Source organism: Bufo gargarizans, chromosome 5 (assembly GCF_014858855.1).
Source record: "Bufo gargarizans isolate SCDJY-AF-19 chromosome 5, ASM1485885v1, whole genome shotgun sequence".
NCBI classification, from domain to species: Eukaryota; Metazoa; Chordata; class Amphibia; order Anura; family Bufonidae; genus Bufo; species Bufo gargarizans.
The window spans coordinates 7,110,154-7,135,234 of NC_058084.1; the positions used below are offsets into that span (position 1 = coordinate 7,110,154).

Consider the following 25,081-nt stretch of genomic DNA (forward strand, 5'->3'; position numbering starts at 1 on the left):
GAAGAGCAGTATAAACCCGCTAGAGGTTGTATTTCTGTAATTTAACGGCTGCTGTCATTACAGTCACTAAATGATACCTTAGTGGATATTTTAGGACAAGTACATGTTTGGGATCTGCCGGATGCCGTTTTGACCTTTCCTATGAAATCTATATTGACACCGCTGTAGTATAAATGACCCGGAGTCTTGGACAATCGCAATTATATTAAAATGTATTGTAAACTGGGTGGAAAAATGTACAGCTGTATGATGTGTAGTGTAAAATACTGTAAGATATTGCATAAGGATCTGATGGTGCCGCTTGGGTCTAAGTGTTCACTCAAAGGGTGTGTAGACTTCAGGAGCGAAGTTCTTTCCAGTTTCAGTGCACTTTCATACTTTATGAAACCTCTTCTATTACAGGGTTCGGCCGTAGATTTCTATACAAAATAAAATGCAAAGTTTCTAAAAGGGGAGATTGCACGAAAGTATTTATCACCGTATGGGTGATGAATATCAGACGGTGGGGCGTCCCAGAGTCTCCTCTCTCTGTGGTCCACTGCTTCATTCACCTCTAAGGGGCTAATGTACACAACCCCATACTATTCTGTGTTAGAGCATCTGTCAGCATGATCAACCCTATTAAGCAATGCATAGGGCCTGGTAGGGTTGATCATGCTGATACAAACAATACCCTTATTATGACTAAATTTGGCTCCGTTGCTGAGGAAAATTAATTTTTATTTCTATGCAAATGACCTAACTGCAGCACCGAGAGGCCGGCCAGAGCATTCAGAGCACCAGTTGGTTATACTCCTTCAGCTTCAGTTCCCCCCCCCCCTTCCCCTGGATTGACAGCGCTAGACATCTCGTCTAGCCTTGTCTTCTTTTGCCTACTCCTCTCGAAACACCATGACCTGTCATCTCCTGCTTGCACTGTATCTTTGGTCTTGGCGCTTGCGCAGGGTATCTCCTGCTGTGTTCCAAGCTGCTCCGATTCCAAATGAGGACTCGCTGTGACCTGTCATCCCGTGCCTACAATGTGTCTCCCGGTCTTGGAAGACACAGCGCAGGCGCAAAATGGCAGGTCTCGGTGCTTGGAGAGCAGCAGGCACAAGAAAAGAGGGTTGGAGGAGATGTGTCGCCCTGTTCATGCAGGGGAAGAGGAGAGGAACTGAGGCTGAAGGATGTAACGTGCTGGTGCTGTGAAGGCTCTGGCCGGCCCCTTGGTGCTCCATTTAAGCCATTTGCATATGAAAAAAACATGCATTTTCCTCCGCAATGGGGCCACAGTCATAAAAAGGGTATTGTTTGCATCAGCATGATCAACCCTACCAGGCTGTATGACTGGTGTAATAGGGTTCATTATGCTGACAGGGGCTCTTTAAGGTTTTTCTTAAGGTTAAGGTAGTTTCACACTTCCGGTGTAAAACTCTGGCACACTGTTCCAGCATACAAACGGAGAATCGTACGGACATGAACTGCAGCATGTAGCGGTTTGTGTCTGCCGGAACAACGTGCGGATCAGGCTCCAGTGACCTCCGGGAGGCTGTTCTCTGCCAGGATTCACACCGGAGATGTGAAGGTAGCCTAAGGTTCTTAAGGTTACAGTTGTGCTGCTTGGGTAAAAGGTTGCAATGATTTCCAACTTTCACAAAAAATTACATTATTTATCCTGTACTGATCCTGAGTTACATCCTGTATTATACTGCAGAGCTGCACTCACTATTCTGCTGGTGCAGTCACTGTGTACATACATTACATTACTTATCCTGTACTGATCCTGAGTTACATCCTGTATTATACTCCAGAGCTGCACTCCTCATTCTACAGACTTGACAGTTAGTATCTTGCAGTACATTCTGCTGGTGTAGACACCTCATGTGGCACCGTTTGCACAGACTTTAGGTATTTATACGGTTTACATTTTGTGTTGTTTTTACAGCCCGTCTGGACAGATGGATCGCTCTGGACGTCTCGTCTGTGTCCCTTGATCCTTCCCTCTCCGATTATGACACTGTTCAGATTGACCTGAGTTCAGGGATGACGCTCCCTTCTGCTCGGAGCTATTGTCTGTCAGGTAAAACCTATTATTCTAAACCTTAGGGGATGATTTATGAAAACTTAGGACGGTTCACATTTTATTTGGTGCAGATTTTTGGGTTTTTCTGCCTTAAAATTAGCTCCAAAAACGCCTCAAAACGGCCTCCCGTTAATTTCAGCAGGAAGCATCACCAGTTTTCTTTTCTTTGTTACACGTGTAAAAATGAAGTGTGGAAAACAGAAGCAGCGCGCCCTATCTTGGGGCAGAACCAGCGCCCATTGAAATGAAGAGAAAGCTGGAAAAACTGCTCCAAATAAGTACAGGCAGTTTATTTTGCATTTTCAGCACTTTTTTGGGCGCAGAGCTGCTTTAAAAACCTCAAGCAGAAAAAAAAGTTCAGCTTTGTAATAAAGTGGACGCTCACTGGTTAAAAAATGCATTAAAAAAAGCATAAAAAAGGCACGAAAAAAACCTGCATATTTTGCGCTGATTTTTTTAAGCGTGTTTTTTTTTAATCAGCCGTGTGACCTGGCCCGATGTGACCTGGCCCCTTAGCAGCCAATCACAGCTCAGCTTTTATTTCATATTCTAGTTTTGAAGAATGAAAGCTGGTAAATTAATTTAATTTAAGCCCTGCCCCGCCCAACCCAACAGGACCGCCCACGTATGGGCGGGGCTTACATAACCCCACCCATTTACAATTTGCGACGACATGAATTTGCAGGGACTGTCTCTGAAAATTAGGGTCAGTCCCTGCACACCAGAACTGTGGTCACCTCTGCTTTCTTTGCTGTTGTTGTTTGGTACGTCGCCATTATTGTATCTCTATGATATCTAACTTTCATATCTCCTCAGTATGTGACCGTGTCGCGTCCTGCGTCACCACCACCGTCAGCGTTCGGCAAAAAAACGTAAAATGTACATTTTACCCAGAAACACAAACCTGCCTTTATAATCTGAGAGGGGCTCAGTGCCAGCTTCTGGTCCGAGAACCAGCAACCGCCATCTACAGGAAGAAAGGTACCGTAAATAATGGACGGTGGTCCTAGCCCTGCGTCCACGGGGACAGCATGGCCGTCCTATTTGTTTTTGGACCCATACCAAGGCTGTCACGTGGCTGAAGACAGCGGTAGGTCTTTGTGGAGCTCGTAGGAGCCAGGCTCTTCAAGGGAACATTATTTGGATGCAGGGCCTTATATAGCGGTATATTGTGGACTGTATATGGCAGCATTATCTTAGCACTATATGGCGGTATGTTGCCCAGGGCCGTATTTGTTTCTAACATCTGTTATGTCCACTTGATGTAGCCACAGTTTGCACAACTGATCTCCATGACTGGGGACCCATAGGTTCCTGGGGCAGAAGGTAGCAGGTACCGTTGGCAGCCATCTTAGTATTTACAGGCCTGCTTTTAGTGTCCTCTGGTAACCTGAAGACTTTGCTCCTCCCGTTGCTTTCAAGATTTCATTTGCTGCCCTTGTTTTAGACCAAAATACCCTGGCCAAGACAAATAGCCTTGCTTGGCATGCGTAATACAGGGCACATGCCCCACAAGCCTGTCGGCTATGGCCCTAAGCTAAGGGGTTATGCCATGATCGATGTAAAAAAATTGATTGTTCAAAAATAAGGCCTCTTTCACACGGGCGAGTTTTCAGCGCGGGTGCAATGCGTGAGGTGAACGCATTGCACCCGCACTGAATCCGGACCCATTCACTTAAATGGGGCTGTGCAGATGAGCGGTGATTTTTCACGCATCACTTGTGCGTTGCGTGAAAGTCGCAGCATGTTCTATATTCTGCGTTTTTCACGCAACGCAGGCCCCATAGAAATGACTGGGGCTGTGTTAAAATTGCAAGCATCCACAGATGCGGTGCGGTTTTCACGCATGGTTGCTAGGAGATGATAGGGATGAGCAACCCCATTAAAGTCTAATCACTGTATTATTTTCCCTTATAACATGGTTATTACAGAATGCTTAGTAAAATGTCGATTGAGGGGTTAAAAAATAAAAAAAATAAACTCACCTCATCCACTTGTTCGCGCAGCCGGCATCGTCTTCTTTTTTCATCTTTCAGGACCTGCAAAAGGACCTTTGATGATGTCACCACATGGTAAGCGCGGTGACGTCAGCGCAGGTCCTGCTGAATGAAGATAGAAGATCAAAGGTCCTTTTGCAGGTCCTGAAAGAAGAAGAAAGAAGACGATGCCGGCTGCGCGTACAAGTGGATGAGCTGAGTTAATTTTTATTTTTTTAACCCCTCCATCCCTATTTTACTAAGCATTCTGTATTAAGAAAGGCCATGTGAAAGAGGCCTAAGAGAAGGAACAGACAGCAGGTGGCGCTATACAGATACATTGTATTGAATAACTCGCTGGCTATGCCAAATCTTTAATTACATGCAATTACAGAAGAATTCAGATTCCAGCACTGGTTTGAAAAATGTAGAATATGCCTTGTGACAACCCCTTTAAGTACATAAAAAGAGGATAAGAGAAGCCCTAAATGATGCCTGCCAATAATAGATCCTTTAGTTGTGGGACTGTTCTACTATCTGGACCTCAGAAAGGTGTGTGGTCTATGCAAAATTGCACACAGTGAGGTCCTTGGGAGCAGGACTTATAATGTTCTGCATTTTGGGATTTAAAGGAGTTGTCTCATCTGAGACAATGGGGCATTTCCTAGTCTTATAGGTGCAGGTCCCACCGCTGGGACCCGCACCTATATCGGGAACGGAGCCCCGCAAAGTGGTGGCTGGAGGACTCCAGTCCGGCCACCACCAAGAAGTGAATGGGAGCGCACTGCGCATGACCGGCCACCGCTCCTATTAACGTTTTTGGCCCCGACGGAAATAGAAAATGAATGGAGGGCGGCTGTGCGTGCCACGGAGCTCCACTTTCAGGGCTCTGGTACACTGGTGAGACCCGGGGTCATATCCTAGCGATATGCCCCCATTGCCTCAGATGAGACAACCCCTTTAAGAAGTTTTGTCTCTGGAATTTCTGGGAAGTAATTTGCAGACTCCATTATTTTAGCTTCTACACGTCCTGTGACCTCATTGACCATTTCACAAGGCGGCATTGTGGGCCAACCTGGATCCATTTTCATCGGTTCTGATATGAAGTATGTGAACCAGTTCCTGGGCATACCTTATGCTGCGCCACCCACCAGTGAGAACCGTTTCCGCCCCCCTCAGCCGTATACCTGGACCGGCACATGGAATGCCACCTTCATCAGGTGAGATACAAGTCCTGGGGGCCACAGCATCCTGCTCTGTCTGCACAGAACTTTTTGTGTGACACGAGTTACACCTTTTGTCATATTGGAAATAATCTGTGGTTGTCGATTTCACCGTAACTAAATTAAGAACGTGGGTTCCTGTTATGATCACACGCAACTCCACCCAACTACTGAGCTGATAAAGTCACTTCAAAATGATCTGTCAGCTGTATATTTCTGCTTCAAGAAAAGTTGGGTGACAGAGCCACCACTGAAACTCCCACACCGATTGTCACTCAGGTTTCCAAGACTCCTGAAAGTTATCGTAAGACTCATAAGACTCTAGACCTCAGCACTCAAGACCATCGGACCCCAGATCTCATTACCTATTCTTCAGACCACAGACTTAAAGGCAATCTGCCACCATAAATAACTCAGTCTGCAGGTGGAATGTTATAGAGCAGGAGGAGCTGAGCAGACTGTTTTGTGGGAAATACTGTAATTGAGTATAACTTGTAATTTATTGAAATCCCTGCTCATTCTATGCTTTGGACTGGAGTCTAGTGGGTGGTCCTATCAGTGTATATGCATTCGTATAGATATGGTTGACAATAACTGATAAGACTGTCCACTGGGCTCCGAAATACAGAAATGTTGATTTAGTTTATCAATATGCTCAGCTCCTTCTGTGCTGAGCGCTTCAGACTTGTAGGACCACAGATCTCATGACCCAAGACTTATCAGGCACCAGGCTTTAGCACTCAACCAAGACTCAAAAGACCTCAGATCTCAGCATCCAAGATTCATGAGATCTCAGCATTTAAGATTTATGAGACCCCAGACCAGCACCCAAGATTCATGAGACCCCAGACCAGCACCCAAGACTCATAAGACCTCAGATTTTTGCATCCAAGACTCATTAGACGTCAGATCTCAGCATCCAAGACTCATTAGACGTCAGATCTCAGCATCCAAGACTCATTAGACGTCAGATCTCAGCAGCCAAGACTCATTAGACATCAGATCTCAGAATCCAATACTCATAAGACCTCATATCTCAGCATTCAAGACTCGTAAGACCTTAGATCTCAGCATCTAAGATTCATGAGACCCCAGACCAGCACCCAAGACTCATAAGACCTCAGATTTTAGCATCCAAGACTCATAAGACATCAGATCTCACCACCCAAGACTCATAAGATCTCAGATCTCAGGATTCAAGACTCGTAAGACCTTAGATCTCAGCATCCAAGATTCATGAGACCCCAAACCAGCATCCAAGACTCATAAGACCTCAGATCTCAGCATCCAAGATTAATGAGCACCCAGACCAGCACCCAAGACTCATAAGACCTCAGATTTTAGCATCCAAGATTCATAAGACATCAGATCTCACTACCCAAGACTCATAAGATCTCAGATCTTAGGATTCAAGACCCATACGATCTCAGATCTCAGCATCCAAGACTCATCAGACCTCAGCACCCAAAAATTACAAGACCCCAGCAGTCCAGCACCCAGAATTAATCAGATCCCAAATTTCAACTCTCTAGCACTCACAGTTCATCAGACCTTAGACCTCAGCACTCAGGACTGGTCAAACCCCAGAGTCCATGTAATAGTTCTCTTGATATTTTATCCAGTCCCATTGACGTGGCATAAGATGACTGCCGGGCACCCACGCTCTGTATCTCTCTGTATCAGGAGGAGTCACTCAGTGTCATGGGTGCCAGGCAGCCAGCTATAGCCTAGGTGGGAGAGAAGCCCACTCCTCCTGTAATCCTGCAGGTCTCCCCGTTTCTAAAGAATCTCCCTAATCCATGTATAGGTGTGGAGGTGAAGTACAGCTGAATAGAACTTATGACACCCTGGCAGAAGAGGGTGACGCAGGCCTGGGACGATATGATTACCTTTATAGAGAACTTGATGGAGAAGCTGCAGATCTTTTCATTATGCAATGATTAAATCTTAGTAGCTTGAGTCTACAATGAGACGAGCAGATGTGGATTTCAGACTACCTCAGGCTCCAATAGTCGGTGCAGTTAGGTTGGAGTCAGCTTTTCTTGCTATGTTCACTATAACTTTATTATATTTCATGTTTTCTCTAGGCCCAGCTGTCTACAACCCGGGGACGGGAAGGCTCAGTATTCGTCTGTTAGTGAGGACTGCTTGTACCTAAACCTGTTCGTTCCGCAAAATTATGTAAGTATTCACACCCGCAAGCTGCACGGTCCCATATAGCTCATCTTACTGGAGGACCAGAAAGCTGGGCAATGTGTAATACTTCCTTTCTTCTCTGGAGGCGCTGAAGTGAAATACAAACACGTGCTGCAAGTAAATCACAGCTGTACATTCTGAAGGGGAGGTTCTGGACACAGGGACTCTAAAAACCACCAAAGAGGGGATCCTTATGTCGTGTCCCGTCCCCCGCACTGGACATTCATTTATTGACAATATAATGGAACGTTCTGTAACTTTCTAATCTACTTTGTTTTACAATTTCTCACCATTTTCTACAGGATTTGTTACAGTTGTAACCAGTCTAGACATCGGCAGCGCAAGTCTCTCTTCTGTCCTGTCAGTTTGCTACAATGTATCAGTCTACAATCAACCCCATCATCCTCTTCTTTCTGTGTTTTCAGAGAACAAACTCCCCCGTTTTGCTGTATTTCCACAACAGTCCCAAGGACTACGCTGAAAGCGGCCAGACGTTTGTCGATGGCTCTTACCTGGCAGCCATAGGGGACATCATTGTGGTCACTGCAAGCTACAGAGTTGGCGTCTTTGGTTTCTTAAGCTCAGGTAAGTGTACATGGGACTTGCTTCATGCTACCTGCCTGTGATACTGCCGTTTCCACAAGCCAGAAACATTTTGGTTGACCCATCTCATCATCATCCTTCTATGATAGGACCGTGACCAACAGTAGGGACTGACCAATGTGAGCAACGAGCATTCTCTCCCTATGTTCCCCAAAGAGATCTTCTTTTAATGTAAATTTCCAACTCTTAGCTAAATGACTACTTATATTAGTCCACTAGAAATCAATGGAGACTACATCAGTGAACACATTGCTTCAATATATGTCTTGGAGGTGTGACAAGAAACCAAAACACCCTGGAACATTGTTCTATCTAGGTCCACAGTTCTGCCCTGATTCCTTAAGTCCTTATAGTAGTAGGGCCTGCAGTTTTTTTATACAGAGCTCCAGGTCCCCTGCATAGGCATAAAACTAAATTTAAAAAAATTCTGTCTGCCTGCAGCCACCATTAGGGGGAGCACAGGAGCGATTCACATACTGTATTATTATGGTTCAATGTACAAACAGTATGCTGTGAGCTCCTCAGCTCCCCCTGGTGGTGGCTGCAGGTATCTAGAATATTCTCATTTAACCTTATGTCTGTACAGGGGTATGTAGCTCTGTATAAATAAAAATCATTAGATTGACATAACCCATAAATGTATTTGAATTTTTTTTTTCTGGAGATGGATCACATGAATGAAGCATCTGCTTTCTGTTGGACGATTGAGCCAAGACATTTTTATTATAAATTTGATTCCCCTGTTTCAGGTAACACTATGCCCAATGGGAACTGGGGTCTTCTCGATCAGTCTGCAGCTATGAAATGGATCCAGGAAAATATTGCTTACTTTGGAGGTGACCCAGAGCAGATCAGTATTATCGCTGACCGGGCAGGCGCTGACCTCGCCAGCATTCATTTATTGTTACCAGAGGCAACACCTATTAAAAGAGCTGCGCTCATGGTAAGACGACCGACGGCATAGAAGTTAATGCGCGGTATTAATTTTTACATTAGTAGAAAGGGATCGGTGCTCAGTCTAGAACATTATATATATATATATATATATATATATATATATATATATGAAAATATACGGTAAGTGATCAGTTTAAAACTTAACATTTAATACACATAATATAGAAAATTTGGTCCCATGATGATTGGATACAATTGTAGAAAATAAAAGGAGCAGCGCGGTGGTACACCTACGGAGAACAGGTGCAATCAACCAGAACCCAAAAACAGACAATGGTGCTCGGCGGCACTCAAATTAAACCCGGTGGTCCTACCGCTTAGATGAGAAGCTCCTTGGATTCACGACCGCCCGTCCAGTGCTGATAGATATACACACCGTTTGGTGACGGCAGACGTGTGCATCAGGGTGTAGGAATGCTAGGATTGCTGGCCCTAATATCACCCTCGGGCCCTACAATGGCCTAAATGGCGTGACCACGGTATTCCGCGATCAGCCAATGCAGGAACCTACCCCTGGAATTGGTGCGCCCTAATAAGCCCTCAGCTGCCTAGTCCCTACACGCATGTTTCGCAAACATAGAAGAGTGAATGACTCATCAGGGGAAACACGGAGCCTGGGCTGAGACTGTGCAAGGAGCGCTGACAGATGTCATCAGCGGACACTGCACAGAGGCAAAGTTCAGACCACAGTCCAGATAAAAGGAAAATGTGGCCAAACCTAATAACCAGTGAGAAGGACAAACTGATACTCGTCCTAGCCACTGCTAAACACTAATGGCGCATGGGCTGATGTAGCCTGGGGAAGCGCTCAAAACCGCCACCTTTTAAACCAGGACCGAGCCTCAAAAAGAGGCTTGGTCAGGACACTCCCACCCATGATAGACAGTGCGATGCGCGCGCGCATATGCGCGCATGCGCGCGCATATGCGCGCATATGCGCGAAAAAACGCGCGCGCGAAAAAACGCGCGCATGCGCAAAAAAAAAAAAAAAAAAAAAACGGATCGCACAGAGGGGGGAGGTCTCTTCAGCAGACGCCTGTGAGCATGGTTACGTCACCGCGCCCGATCCCGTTTGTTTATACGAGACCACACGGCAGTTGCCAGGCGACCGGGACGCTATTCCCTGACACCGCCGGAAAATGCAGCTACAGGTTAAGTAGCTGTGCAAACATGAATAAGGCATTTAGGCAAACATGATAATCAAAAGATTTGATTTTTCTACAATTGTATCCAATCATCATGGGATCAAATTTTCTATATTATGTGTATTAAATGTTAAGTTTTAAACTGATCACTTACCGTATATTTTCAATTGATTCAGGTGGTCTCTACTAGATTATCTATATTGTTGTAATAATTGTTGTTGTAAGCCTTGGCATGGCAGGTTTTCTGACGGTTGGCCTAAATACGGACACCTGGCTTGATGAGGCGAGGGAAGTCTTCTCAGACAAATCGTATGTGCAAAAGAAATTTATTCCTTCTTTCAAAACAGCTTTTAAGGAGTTAAGTAGACTATATAAGGAACATCTATCTAGCTGGTGGGAGGTTCAAAGCTTGGACAATTATATAAAACATGGCATTGTTCCCAGGGGCTTAAGAATCTCACTTACCCCTGTTAATAAACAGAGGAGCCCTGGCTTTGGCAACCGCTGGGAACAATTAGCCACCGCTAGCTCCCTCCAATTTATGACTCTGTTGCTTGAGGAGGAAAAAATTAATCTCGAGGGCCTGGGGGAGAAACTGAAAGCCCAAATTGACATCACTAAAACCTTTACCCAGGACCCTGACTTTGGTAACAAAGAGAAACAGTTGCAGGCCTCTATTGAAAAATATCAATTCTATCTCCGGGAGAGAAAACACCGGCAGTTCACTAAAGATCTTGCCGAGTTCAAGGAGAATAAGGCCTACTCTGTTCTCAGAGACAAAGTCACGGTCAGGGAGGTGGTCTCCGATTTGTCCACTACGGAGACCGATTACTCTGACAGTGAACGAGAACAACCAGGCACATCAACCAGACGGAAAAATACATATAGGGGGGGGAAGGGGAGAGGAGGTAGAGGCAGAGGTAGAGGACAACCCCAAGGTTTTTTAGATCAAGCCATTTCTTATCCGTTGAGAACCAGGTCAAGGACTCGGGACCAACAGGGCCCGAAGTAATTAATCTGTCTCAGAGAACACTGAGCACTATAGAGATGGCCGTGCTTAGTAAGGGTTTATCCTTTGTCCCCACACGCCGTTTTGACGCCTTTACGTGGACTAAGGATTTACATCTTTTCATTAGGAAACTTAGATGGCGGAAGTTTTTTAAACACATGGACGAACGGCAGTGTCAGGAATTAGGGATTCCCTTAAGCCTTTTACCGGATGTTAGGTTGCTACACAGTCTGGAGGAACTGGATGGTGGTATTACTGGTGTGGGTCCTTTTACGACCCTCAGGAATAAGAGCACCAAGATGCCCCCTACCAGCGACATTTCATGCTTGGATGTGTTCCTCCAGCTTGTATCAGCAGACCTTAAAAAAGTGACATCCACCCCCCTGAATAACAACTGTACCAGGGAGGAATGGGAGGCTATCACGGCCCTCAAGAATGATACCACAATCACTGTGAAGCCTTCGGACAAAGGAGGCAACACAGTGATTATGGACACTACTGACTATCGAAATATGTGTGAGCATATTCTTCGGGACAGAAACACCTATGAGGTTTTGCCATCCAACCCGACAGACTCTTATCTAGTAGAACTAAGGGATATCCTGCAGGATGCTAAAACCCAAAAATTGATCTCCGCAGAGGAATTGGACTTCTTATACCCTAAATATCCAGTAAATGCCACATTCTACAGCCTACCAAAGGTCCATAAGGGGACAACTCCCCTTAAAGGGAGACCTATTGTCTCGGGGGTCGGCTGTATCAGTCAAAACCTGGGTATTTATATCGACAAAGTCCTTATGCCCTTTGTGGTGTCCCTGCCATCCTATGTCAGGGACACCATGGACCTACTTAAGAGACTTGACGGCGTTAACATTGAACCCCATGCAATTCTGGGGAGTATTGATGTTGAGGCACTTTATTCCTCTATTCCCCATGCAGCGGGTCTCAAAGCAGTAAGTTATTTCCTGAGTATGAGGGGCTGTCAGTTTTCTCGGCACAATGAATTTGTGCTGAGACTTCTTGAGTATCTTTTGACCCATAATTTTTTTCATTTTGGTAACAAGCTTTACCACCAGCTCAGGGGCACGGCGATGGGCTGTTCTTGTGCGCCGGCCTACGCCAACCTGCTCCTGGGCTGGTGGGAGGCAACCTGTGTTTTCTCTGAGGAGATGTCGTCGAGTACCGTGCCCATAGCTCTGTGGGCGCGTTACATCGACGACGTCTTTATCATCTGGAACGATTCTCAGTCATCATTCTCTAGTTTGGTATCCAAGCTTAATCAAAACAGTATAGGCCTTAGATTCACATTTGAATCTGACCCCAATAGTCTGTCCTTTCTTGATATTTCCATCTTCAGAAAGGGGTCCGATGAACTTTCGACAACCATTTTCAGAAAGCCTACCTCTACTAATTCAGTCCTACACTGGAGCAGTAGCCACCCCACCCCCCTCAAAAGGGGTATTCCATGTGGCCAGTATCTGCGTCTTAGGCGGAACTGCTCCGAGGGACCAGACTTCAAGAAAAAGGCGAACGACCTAAGGGTACGCTTTCTGAACAGGGGTTACCCGGACGATGTGCTTCAGCAGGCCTATCATAGAGCGGTCGACACGGCTAGGTCGGACCTCCTGGTACCTAAGGCTAAATCAGCCGGTGACCAGAAGATCCGACTTTTAGCCACTTTTGATGGCTGTGCCGATAGAATGCGTGGGATCCTGGGCAAACATTGGCCAATTTTAATGATGGACCCGGACATCAGGGACATCATTCACGACTACCCCCAAGTAACATTTCGAAGGGGTAGCAATTTAAAGGATCTCCTGGTACACAGCCATTTTACTCCACCATCCAGGCAGGGTACTTGGCTCGACCGCTTGCCTGTGGGTTGCTTCAGGTGCAGCGGCTGCGTAGCGTGTAAAATTATCCAAACAGGGAAATCTTTTTTTAGCTCTAACCTCAATAAGTCCTTTCCGATCAAAGACTTCATTAATTGCAAAACGCAAGGTGTGATTTATAAAATTACCTGCGAGTGCAATTTGGAGTACGTGGGCAAAACGAGGCGTGAACTACGCAGACGCCTAGGTGAGCACCTTGGCGACATTGCCAATCAGAGGGACACCGTTATCTCCAGACATGTCCATGATTGCCATCAGGGCAACCCTGGCTGTCTGAGAGCAATGGGAATCGAGAAGGTGGCGCATCCAATTCGTGGGGGTGATTGGGACCGTGTTTTACTCCAGAGAGAATCCCGCTGGATCTATATTTTAGGCACGGTCTCACCTACCGGCCTAAATGAACAGCTTAATTATAGCTGTTTTATTTAGACAATCTATACTGGTCCCCCCATTTTTGGACTTATTGATCTATATGGCCTCGATATATCCCTCATTTAACTTATTGTTATGCCATCTGCCTCCTCTCTGTCCTCCTAATTTTATTTGTATAGTTTTTTCCTCATTTTCCCTCCTTCTGTTTCTGGGTGTTCGTATACTGTCATCCTAGCCAGGATTCTTTTGATTATCATGTTTGCCTAAATGCCTTATTCATGTTTGCACAGCTACTTAACCTGTAGCTGCATTTTCCGGCGGTGTCAGGGAATAGCGTCCCGGTCGCCTGGCAACTGCCGTGTGGTCTCGTATAAACAAACGGGATCGGGCGCGGTGACGTAACCATGCTCACAGGCGTCTGCTGAAGAGACCTCCCCCCTCTGTGCGATCCGTTTTTTTTTTTTTTTTTTTTTTTGCGCATGCGCGCGTTTTTTCGCGCGCGCATCGCACTGTCTATCATGGGTGGGAGTGTCCTGACCAAGCCTCTTTCTGAGGCTCGGTCCTGGTTTAAAAGGTGGCGGTTTTGAGCGCTTCCCCAGGCTACATCAGCCCATGCGCCATTAGTGTTTAGCAGTGGCTAGGACGAGTATCAGTTTGTCCTTCTCACTGGTTATTAGGTTTGGCCACATTTTCCTTTTATCTGGACTGTGGTCTGAACTTTGCCTCTGTGCAGTGTCCGCTGATGACATCTGTCAGCGCTCCTTGCACAGTCTCAGCCCAGGCTCCGTGTTTCCCCTGATGAGTCATTCACTCTTCTATGTTTGCGAAACATGCGTGTAGGGACTAGGCAGCTGAGGGCTTATTAGGGCGCACCAATTCCAGGGGTAGGTTCCTGCATTGGCTGATCGCGGAATACCGTGGTCACGCCATTTAGGCCATTGTAGGGCCCGAGGGTGATATTAGGGCCAGCAATCCTAGCATTCCTACACCCTGATGCACACGTCTGCCGTCACCAAACGGTGTGTATATCTATCAGCACTGGACGGGCGGTCGTGAATCCAAGGAGCTTCTCATCTAAGCGGTAGGACCACCGGGTTTAATTTGAGTGCCGCCGAGCACCATTGTCTGTTTTTGGGTTCTGGTTGATTGCACCTGTTCTCCGTAGGTGTACCACCGCGCTGCTCCTTTTATTTTCTACAATTGTATCCAATCATCATGGGACCAAATTTTCTATATTATGTGTATTAAATGTTAAGTTTTAAACTGATCACTTACCGTATATTTTCAATTGATTCAGGTGGTCTCTACTAGATTATCTATATTGTTGTAATATATATATATATATATATATATATATGATCACTTTCTAAATTTCTGCATAAATTTGACCTAAAACTTCATCAGATGTTCACACAAATCCTAAAAGGCAGATAGATATCCAAATCAACCAAATGAGTCAAGAATATTAGACTTGATCATTTAAGTGGAACCTGTCATGTGGATATTTGATTATAATCTAACTAATTATTTACAATCATTAACTACTAAAAAGTACCGTAGATGTATTCACTTACTGGTGTGACAGATGGTTACCTCATAATATACACACAAAGATGCCGCATGCTAATGTGCTGATTTGAGTCCAGCGTGATGTCATTGAGTCCAGCGTATATTTAATTCAGAGCTATAGCCACTCCCCTGCCCACCTGCTGCTGATTCCTATGGAAACAAACTGTCATTCAGCAGCAGGTGGGCGGGGAGAATCAGGAGCTCATGAATATTCATGACTCATTATTATCAGCTGGAGCTTTTCAATACAAGATGTTGGTAGATTGACTTGGTCAATTTAAAGAAAGTGACCCAGCATTTTGCCAAGCGAATCAGTCACTTATTTATGTTGCCCTTAGTTAGGACACCATAAAACTGGTGACAGGTTCCCTTTAATATCGAAGAAAATGTTCCAATATCACTTGTGTGTGAGTGGTAAAAGTATGTGAACCTTTAGGATTAGCAGATAATTTGAAGGTGAAATTAGTCAGGTGTTTCCAATCCATAGGATGCAATCAGGTGTGAGTGGTTGACCTGTTTTATTTAAATGGTCACTAACTTATCACACAACTTGGCATAAACCAAAAGCACAAGTGACCACAAGAAACTTTGTAATATGTTTTATCTGTGAGAAATGTCTGGTTCTTATGTTATCAGCTGTTTACCTCTCTTATCGCTCTTCTCTTTGAAAAATGTCTTAAACCCATCCAGAACAAAACAGCTCCACAGAAGGATCATATTACACATGTCAATGCAAGTCTATTGAGAGGGGAGGGGAAGGAGTGAGCAGGCGCAAAATGAGACACACAGAGACAAAGAGACTGCTGCAGCTTAATAGAAAGTTTCTTTCTATTGTGGGGTTTCGCTCTGGTAGATAGGGTAAGCGGGCGCAGTACAGAGGCAAAATACAAGTTCTTAACCTTAAAACGTCAGTGTTTATTCACACTTGAGGCAATTGCACAAAACAGCACATAACTTTGCAGTCTTGGGGTGAATTCAAACACAATCGAAAGTTCATTTAACATAAGTCACCTTGCTGGCAGTTCTGCCTCCAGTAGTCCACAGCAGGCTTTAAGGGACCTGTTTCCTCTGCATGCGGCTCACATCACTCCAGCAGGCACAAAGCCTCAGATCCCAAAAACAGAGACATCTCTGCTGAGCCCAGGTGCCTAATTAAGGACAGCCAGGTGCTGACAAAACCCGGACCGGCACTTAAACTCCGGTCTGGTAGTATTTGACCTCACCTGGCTGGAAACCAGCCCAGCCGCACATGCTGGGAGGAAAATACCTGCCTTGCCAGACACAACCCCTCAATGTGTCACACTATTCAAAGACATACAGGTCAGGTACTTCTCTCTAACATCCTCCATGGTCCTGGGGCTGCTTCTTAATAAGAGACGATTAAGAAGCAGATTCTCCTCTACTTTCTGTGTGCAGTGGATAGGAGCTAGTCTCCCACCCATCATCTCTGGGAGAACTAGAAACTGGACATTTAGCATGCACAACAGAAAAAATGCTAAAAAAAAATACCAGATACTAGTGATATAGAGGCCAAAAATAGTGTAATTCCTCATGTACATACACTTTTTTTTATTGATTAATGCAAATTTTTTTGAAAGGTTAGGTACGCTTTAAAGAACAAGATCTATCAAATTCTGATCTTCACAACACACATTTAAGGAAGTGTATCATGGCACGAACAAAGGAAATTTCTGAGGACCTCAGAAGAAGAGTTGTTGATGATCATTAAGCAGGAAGAGGTTACAAATCCATCTCTAAATAATTTGAACTCCACCAATCCACAGTCAGACAGATTGGGAGAGATTTCTCAAGACTAGTATAAAGGAAAATTCGTTTAGTAACTTATAGCAACCAATCAGATTCCACTTTTCATTTCTCAAAGCTTCTTTGGAAAATGGAAGATGGAATCTAATTAGTTGCTATAAGTTATTGGCCTCAATAAATAAATGGCAGAGTCTAAGGTTTTCTACTTTTATATAAAAATAGTTTTTACTATTGTCTCTAGATAAATTCCCAAATGAATGACAGATTTTGGATACAAGGTTTCTATATTTCCTTTATTTTACTGTACAGAGGAACATTTTATAAAATACAAAACTCCAAACAATTTACAATTACAGCTTTACATTGCGGCACGGCAGACGGATCATGCTAGGTGATCACAAATGTACCATTATTACATATAGAAATAGACAAAATATTCTGTAGATTGCTACTCGTGAATAAATAATCTGTAGTTAGCAGGTGACTGTAAATAATAATTGTGTGTGGGCCATACCAATAATACTCAAGCGAAAAAAGAAGGTGCCACAACTGGTCATTGCCCAATCCCTACTTGAAATTAGAGATAATGGGGAACCATAGGAAAAACAAACCCTGATCCCGGTGCTAGATTTCTCCTGTCCATGGGATTAAAACTCATGTTTGGTGTGACCCAGCGTCATGGGATCAGATAGCTGTATTTGTAATCTGTCAAACCCTAGGCACCATACGTGTCTGTCTACCAACTGGATACCTCTCCAACCCATTTCCATTCGGCTGATATTCAACAATAGTCGCCATATGTGTCTTCAAGTTGGGTATCTCCCAAAACCATTTCCATTTTGCCAAGTGGGCACTTACTTGGACGTGGCAAAGCTACAGCTATTTTATGTCCATGGTGCAGGTTTTGCTCCCGTTTGTCTTGTTTGCCAACAGGTGGCACCTGTAGAGAAGGGACAGCTCATTGCAGGTTTGGACTGCTTATGGGAAAGCGAAGGAGGAGGCCAATGGTAGTCACTCTAGGGGAGGGAGGTTTGGGTTTGCACACATAAGGCAAAATTGTTGAGAGCCCATGGATTTCTTGATGTTAAGTATTAAGGTGGTCATCTTTTTGTGACCCACTGCAGTGACCCTTGCCCAAGGTCCTTCATCACCAATCATACAGGTTAAATATTATACATATTAAATACACAGAATACTAGTAATTGTGTGCCATGTTGGTCGTCTTTCCTAATATTCATGTGTCATGCAAAGGCAAATTTTAGGGTTGGACTGGATGATTTCTTTAAAGGAGTTGTCCAGAATTAGAAAAGCACATCTGTCTATGGGTTACGTCTAGTATTGCATCTCAGTTCCACTGAAGTGAATACAGTTGAGCTGCAATATCTCACGCACCCTGTGGACAGGTATGGTACTGTATTTGGAAAAACAGGTTTGTTTCTAATCCCGAACGTTCCCCCCTCCCCCATTTTATTTGCCCAAAATATTCTTGATGTGGTCAAACTGAACCCCACACAGCAGAGTCATCTTCCTTTTAGGGTCCACCGTGACCTGTTTTACGAGTCCTTCCTATAAGAATTGAGATTAGATGGTATAATGCCTGAAATGAAAGTCTTGGAAGTTTTGGAATATTGAAGAGCATTTCCCAGTTTTTGGCTTCTTTGGTCCTCGATTTTGTTCCCTCATGGAAGCATGGTGTCATTTGGTGAAGGGACATCTGCTGTGGCTTGGTGGGCATTCTGCGTAAACTAGACCTCTCTATTCACTCCTGTCAGGGGAATGGCGACCCTTCTGGGTATCGGCAAGTTGTCTGCTACTGTATCTAGAAAAGTCTCCAGACCGATCCCATGAACTTTGGTCAATGCAGTACAATATGTACATCTCTACCCAGCAGATGATGGCCCACAGGTCCTTTACCCTTAGAATCGGCAGACGGTTTAGTAGGTGGTCATGCACCCCTTACTACCTTCTCATTATTTTGGTATTGGGGCCTGTCCAGTGACAGATTCTTCAATGCCCTTAACCATCCCATTGAAATACTCCTTAATGGGATCCTGTCACCTGATTTGCCCTCATGCAGCTGGGGTCAAATGTTAGGGTCCCAAACCTGCCCCTATGAAACCTGTCTGGCCCTGCAAAGTTCAGTAATTGAAGACATAACTTATCAGGAGTCCGGGACTCTTCTTCAGTGGTATCAGGTGCATGCCCGCCACGCCAATGTAGCCAAGATGGTATACCTAGCTTCACGCTGTATACCCTTGATGTGCTGGACAAGCGCCATGAAACAGGGCGTTCTGTCCTTGGCTTCTTTACTGAACTTTGCCAGGCCAAAAGTTAGATTCGTGAAGCCCGGCTGCATAATGGATGCTGGTGGCTTTGTGTCCTCAAACCAGGTGAAAAGTTCTCTTTAAGGTGGACCTGTCCGCTCTCCTGACTTGTCCATTTTAGTAACTGATGTTGGGGGTGGTGGGTTCTGGTCCTCCTTAAGGAGACCAGTGGCGTATGACGACTGAGTGGCAATGCTCCATGGGGAAAAAAGTATGCAAATGGTCATCTCCCAGGGAAAGAGAACGGTCTCACTACTGCCACCTAGTGGAAGGGGAGCCCTATAAGTCAGTGTATGACTATCAAGACTTATATCCAAGCCATATACAATATCCAGCGCAGACAGCTGTTTTGGGGTGTTTGACCTTCTTCAGGATGCGTTAGGATTCTGGATGACTTTGTATTTCCAATGAAATAACAATTCTGCAGCATCTTTTCATAAGGCCTCTATGACGTGCTGTTCCTGTTATACTCCTACTAGAAATTAATGAGTAAGTTTGCCACTGGGCGTTACCAATTGGGGGCGTGTCAGTTCACTCACTGACATTGACCAATCAGTGCTTGCACTGCCAAACAGTGTAGGGGTAACACCCAGCTGGTAATTATTCATTTATTTCTTAGAGGAATAACAGAGGAATGGTTTAATGCAGAGCTCTAAGAAAAGATACTCCAGAATTGGTATTTGATGGGGAAAAAAAAATAAAAAATATCTAAAATAGACGTAAAGAGATTTTCTCATTTTATGTGAATAAAGTGGAAACACTTGTATAATAATCTTCGCTTGCTATCAGTGAATAGACATTTTCATAGTCCTGCTCACCCAGGTACACGGAGGGGAGCTCTCTTGGATAGCGACCCTCTCAGGTATGTCCCAGCACTTTTTCAGGATAGGACTCTTGCTCCTGTATGTGCATTAGAATGGTTTAATTCACAGCAAGCAGAGATCTTGAAAATGTGAGTTCATGGAAACACACAGTATATTAGAAACTTGGAAAACGTTTCATTACACAACGAATAAGATTCATTTAGTGGGCTGACGTTTCGACCATATTCTGCACCCCGTGGTCATAGAATTAGATTCCGTGGCCTGGATGGATAGTGTCACTTTGTGCAATAGTTTTTTCCTATATGAGCAACATAATGAGTTCTAGTGGCAGGAGGCAGTTGCTGAGGGTCCGGCGTACTGGAGAACACGTTAGGATCTGTGGGTAACAGCGGAGTAATGTTCTCATCCGTAACTTTCCGCGTACCCCGAGCGGTCGGAAATTACACTATTCCTAGAAAAGATGCAGCTCTTCCGATTCCGTTTCCCGTTCTGTTCATCGCTTCCAATGGCAAAACTCTCTTCTCCTGCCAAAGACAGGTACGAGGCGATGCTTTGTCTTAGTCCATAACTGAGGAACGAGTCGTCGTTCTCCAAAGAATTATCCGGTTCTTCTGCCGACAATGAAACCCTGAGAAATGAGAATATCATATGTCGTTATCAGATATGTATACAGATGTAGCAGAGCTGAAATAGTTGGTACAGTTGTAATTCACTACAAGGTACTATGGATAGGTGTAATTATTATTATAGAGGTCAGGCAATAGTCACCTCTTCGTACTCTTCCAGTTAAACGGCTTCTTTCTTCTCATGACCGGCACTTCCTGTCTTATATCTGGGACATTAATGGACTGTTGGGTGAGGCAGGGGGTGGTGAGAAGGCAGCACAAGCCATCCGAGCTTTCTGGAAATAGGACGCAGATAGATTAGAAAACATAATGCGGATCCATGTACACAGGAGGCAGTGCCATAGCAGTTATATTATAGTATTATAGCAGTTATATTCTTATACATAGGAGGCAGTATTATAGTAGTTATATTCTTGTACATAGGAGCAGTATTATAGTAGTTATATTCTTGTACATAGGAGCAGTATTATAGTAGTTATATTCTTGTACATAGGAGGCAGTATTATAGTAATTATATTCTTGTACATAGGAGCAGTATTATAGTAGTTATATTCTTGTACATAGGTACAGTATTATAGTAGTTATATTCTTGTACATAGGGGCCGTATTATAGTAGTTATATTCTTGTACATAGGAGGCAGTATTATAGTAGTTATATTCTTGAACATTGGAGCAGTATTATAGTAGGTATATTATTGTACATAGGAGGCAGTATTATAGTAGTTATATTCTTGTACATAGGAGCAGTATTATAGTAGTTATATTCCTGTACATAGGACCAGTATTATAGTCGTTATATTCTTGTACATATGAGGCAGTATTATAGTAGGTATATTCTTGTGCATAGGAGCAGTATTATAGTAGTTATATTATTGTACATAGGAGCAGTATTATAGTAGTTATATTCTTGTACATAGGAGCAGTATTATAGTAGTTATATTCTTGTACATAGGGGCAGTATTATAGTAGTTATACTCTTGTACATAGGAGCAGTATTATAGTAGTTATATTCTTGTACATAGGAGCAGTATTATAGTAGTTATATTCTTGTGTATAGGAGCAGTATTATAGTAGTTATATTCTTGTACATAGGAGCAGTATTATAGTAGTTATATTCTTATACATAGGAGCAGTATTATAGTAGTTATATTCTTGTATATAGGAGCAGTATTATAGTAGTTATATTCTTGTACATAGGAGCAGTATTATAGTAGTTATATTCTTGTACATAGGAGCAGTATTATAGTAGTTATATTCTTGTACATAGGAGCAGTATTATAGTAGTTATATTCTTGTACATAGGAGCAGTATTATAGTAGTTATATTCCTGTACATAGGAGCAGTATTATAGTAGTTATATTCTTGTACATAGGACAGTATTTTAGCAGTTATGTTCTTTTACATAGGAGCAGTATAGGAACAGTATTATAGTAACTTTACTTCTGTTCACCTGAATAGTGATTTACCAGATGCTCCAGACACTGGAAGGTCAGCCTTGGTGAGATATAATACCAGTTGTTTGGTAAGCGGAAGATTCTATAATGTTTCACTTGTCTGTGTTTGACAGATAATGAATAGGATCCTGTAAATAAAAGAAATATAAACTTTCAGTAACAATCTGCAGCTTTGCATGGACATCTCCAGCAGTGCCCTCGGAGTATACTCATTTCCACAGCAGTGCACATACAGTAGACATTTTACAGTCTCCATGGGTCTTGCATTGCTCTCTACTTAAATGACAGAAATGAAGCTTGCATTTGATTAGCGGCTTGTATCTCTTCCTGCGCCAGTCTCTGGAGTCATAGGCATTGTCCTTGTGCAGCCTATTTAATGCACAGGGTCTGTCATAGTAACTGGTGTTTAATGACCATGAACTGAGCGTGCCCACCACGTTTTAATTGCACTATTAGGTTCTTAATTCTGGTGCTGGAGAACACGAGTGCAGACAAGAACTGGACCTTTTGGAGCCCAGATGCCGGCCGTTGTATCAAGCCTTGGCATACGGCAGCCTGTGCCAGCAGTTAGACCGGTGCCTCAGAGCGATCAGTCCAGACATAGCCTGGCACGTGACTTTTTGCTATTTTTGCAGTCGCAGGCAATGACTGTGGTGATGGGAATTTCTTCATGTGGTTGTAAGGGGGCGCACGTTGTCTGTTGTGGTCACCCAGGCCAGACCACCATGTTACTGATGTGAGTCTGCGTAGGACTGGTTTACAATTATGACCGCACACAGCATATCACCATTTACGTGTTTATGTACAAACAAGAGCTGCCGCTCATACATACTATATCCCCCGACTAGACTTAAAGGCTATGTACATCTTCGGGGGCACTTTTCTAATGGTTGCATTTTACTCATTTTGGACTAAAATCATTTTTTCAATTGGTCTTTATTAGGAATATTGATCCATTCTGTCACAAAGGGTTAACTGTTTGTCGAGCTGTGTGATTGGGATTTTCACTTTCACTTGTGGTCATCTAATAACCCTTATCTGTAAATAACTAAAATGTTGGTCCCATGTTCCTATGTGCCCACATTGCTGAGAAAAATGAGGTTTTAATATATGCAAATGAGCCTCTAGGAGCAACGAGGGCGTTACCATTACACCTAGAGGCTCCGCTCTCTCTGCAGCTGCTGCTCCCTCTACACTGTGATTGGCAGGGCCAGGAGGGATGATGTTTTCACTGCTTCGCCCTGTCAATTAAAGTGCAGAGGGCGTGGCAGTTGCAGAGAGAGCAGAGCCTCTAGGTGTAATGGTAACGCCCCCGTTGCTCCTAGAGGTTCATTTGCATATATTAAAACCTCATTTTTCTCAGCAATGCGGGCACATAGGAACATGGGACCAACACAGATGTCTTCCGCTGCCAAGCGCACATGTAACAGGTCAACCAGTGTCATAGGTACAAAACTGCTGACAGATGCCCTTTAAAGAACCAGAGGTCAATACAACTTTTGCTATGACGAATCACACATTTTACCTTTTTTTGTTTCACTTTGCCTTATCATGAATGATCCCGTCTTCGTTTCTGGCAGCTGTAATAGTTGTTCAGATTTCTCTCTCCCCACTCCTTCAAACAGCCACCTGGACAGTAAAATCAAGAGGTTTACCCCACAGAACATACTATACTCGTCTGATGTCTCCCTGTGCTGCTCCCTCCCCCCTCTCACAGCACGGATCTCACACACATGCAGCTGCATCCCCCTCCACTCCCTCCTCCCACATCATCATCCCTTTGTTCTGTTTAATGCACTTGGGGAACCTCAGGCTACTGGATGGTGAGGAATATAATACTTTTCCCAAATAAGCCATTTTATAGGCTGCACTACTGATTAATACAAGCCATGACATTATCATACCGTGCTAGGCTCCCTTACTGAGAAAAATAAAGTTTTACTATATGCAAATGAGTCTCTGGGAGCAACAGGGGCGTTGCCATTACACCTAGAGGCTCTGCTCTCTCTGCAACTGCCGCGCCATCTGATCTTTGATTGACAGGACCAGGTGTGACAATTACACTGCCTGGTCCTGTCAATCAAAGTGCAGATAGTGCTGCAGACAGTTCAGAAAGCTGAGCCTTTAGGTGTAATGGTAACGCCCCCGTTGCACCTAGAGGCTCATTTGCATATAATAAAACATCATTTTTCTCAGCAATGCGGGCACATATGGACATGGGACCAACACAGATGTCTTCGGCTGCCAAGTGCACATGGAACAGGTCAGCCAGTGTCACAGGTGCAAAACTGCTGACAGATGCCCTAAGAGTTCTTCTAATCGGCCTTGGACTCACCCATGATAGACTTTTGCCACACACTTTGCTGGTATATAGTTTTCGCGACCTGTTTTAAGGGATACAACTCTCCACCATCCTCCCTCGCTGAAATGGAAAGAAAATACATTTTAGGCATTTTGTGAACAATTAACTTTAGAAGGAGTCTTAGAAGTTTTCCATTGGTTTTTAAGAAGAACATGCACCATATAGACCTGCACAGAAAAGAGGGGTCAAAATGGACCACCTAGGATAGAAGGACCTGGTGTTTGTTTCCTCCTCCATCCACTTTCCTTGACCTACGTGCCAATTCCTCACCCCAATGGCCTTCTTCAGGACAGGGAGTCCACCGTGGGGTCTCACAATGGCGTAGCGACCAAACAGAACTGAGCTTCCTCTCTCTAAGGGCCCCATGGTAGCCAAATGGGCTTCCTGTACAGTATGTGGCCCACCACCACAGCCAATCAAGTCTGAACTTCCTCCTTCATGGGTTCTCCCTAAATATCATAGTGGCGCCATTTGTGGGAATATTTCGGTACTGCGTATGTGAGCACTACATACGGTTTATGGGCAATATATAACAATATTTCTCTGCAGATAATCGAGGAGCTCTTCACATGTGTTGTCCAGGGGCCTCGCAGACACTTACCCTGGTTTGGTCTTTCCTGTCCCATCATAAGCTGAAATTAGACTCGACGTACCATATATCAGACTCAGACCCAATCCATTAACATGGCCATTTCTCTGTATTTGGTGTCTAGTAGTGCCTGT

At 44.2% G+C, this 25,081-nt stretch overlaps 2 protein-coding genes across 3 annotated transcripts in view; one reads left to right on the forward strand and one right to left on the reverse strand.

The window, feature by feature from the left end:
• The window catches only part of TG (thyroglobulin), a 173,757-nt gene that overhangs the window by 106,407 nt on the left and 42,269 nt on the right, over positions 1-25,081 (forward strand). Inside the window, exons 36-41 of the mRNA XM_044293695.1 lie at positions 1,925-2,059; positions 2,879-3,043; positions 5,057-5,258; positions 7,349-7,442; positions 7,883-8,042; positions 8,810-9,003. Of these exons, the coding sequence (XP_044149630.1) occupies positions 1,925-2,059; positions 2,879-3,043; positions 5,057-5,258; positions 7,349-7,442; positions 7,883-8,042; positions 8,810-9,003 (950 nt within the window). The remainder of the gene's footprint in view (positions 1-1,924; positions 2,060-2,878; positions 3,044-5,056; positions 5,259-7,348; positions 7,443-7,882; positions 8,043-8,809; positions 9,004-25,081) is intronic.
• The window catches only part of SLA (Src like adaptor), a 31,672-nt gene continuing 23,633 nt past the window's right edge, over positions 17,043-25,081 (reverse strand). For both annotated transcript variants that reach the window (XM_044293930.1, XM_044293929.1), the window contains exons 4-8: positions 24,332-24,418; positions 23,522-23,625; positions 21,993-22,124; positions 20,685-20,817; positions 17,043-20,544 (exon numbers count right to left, since the gene is read on the reverse strand). In XM_044293930.1, coding sequence (XP_044149865.1) covers positions 20,319-20,544; positions 20,685-20,817; positions 21,993-22,124; positions 23,522-23,625; positions 24,332-24,418 — 682 coding nt within the window. In that variant the 3' untranslated portion in view covers positions 17,043-20,318. The remainder of the gene's footprint in view (positions 20,545-20,684; positions 20,818-21,992; positions 22,125-23,521; positions 23,626-24,331; positions 24,419-25,081) is intronic.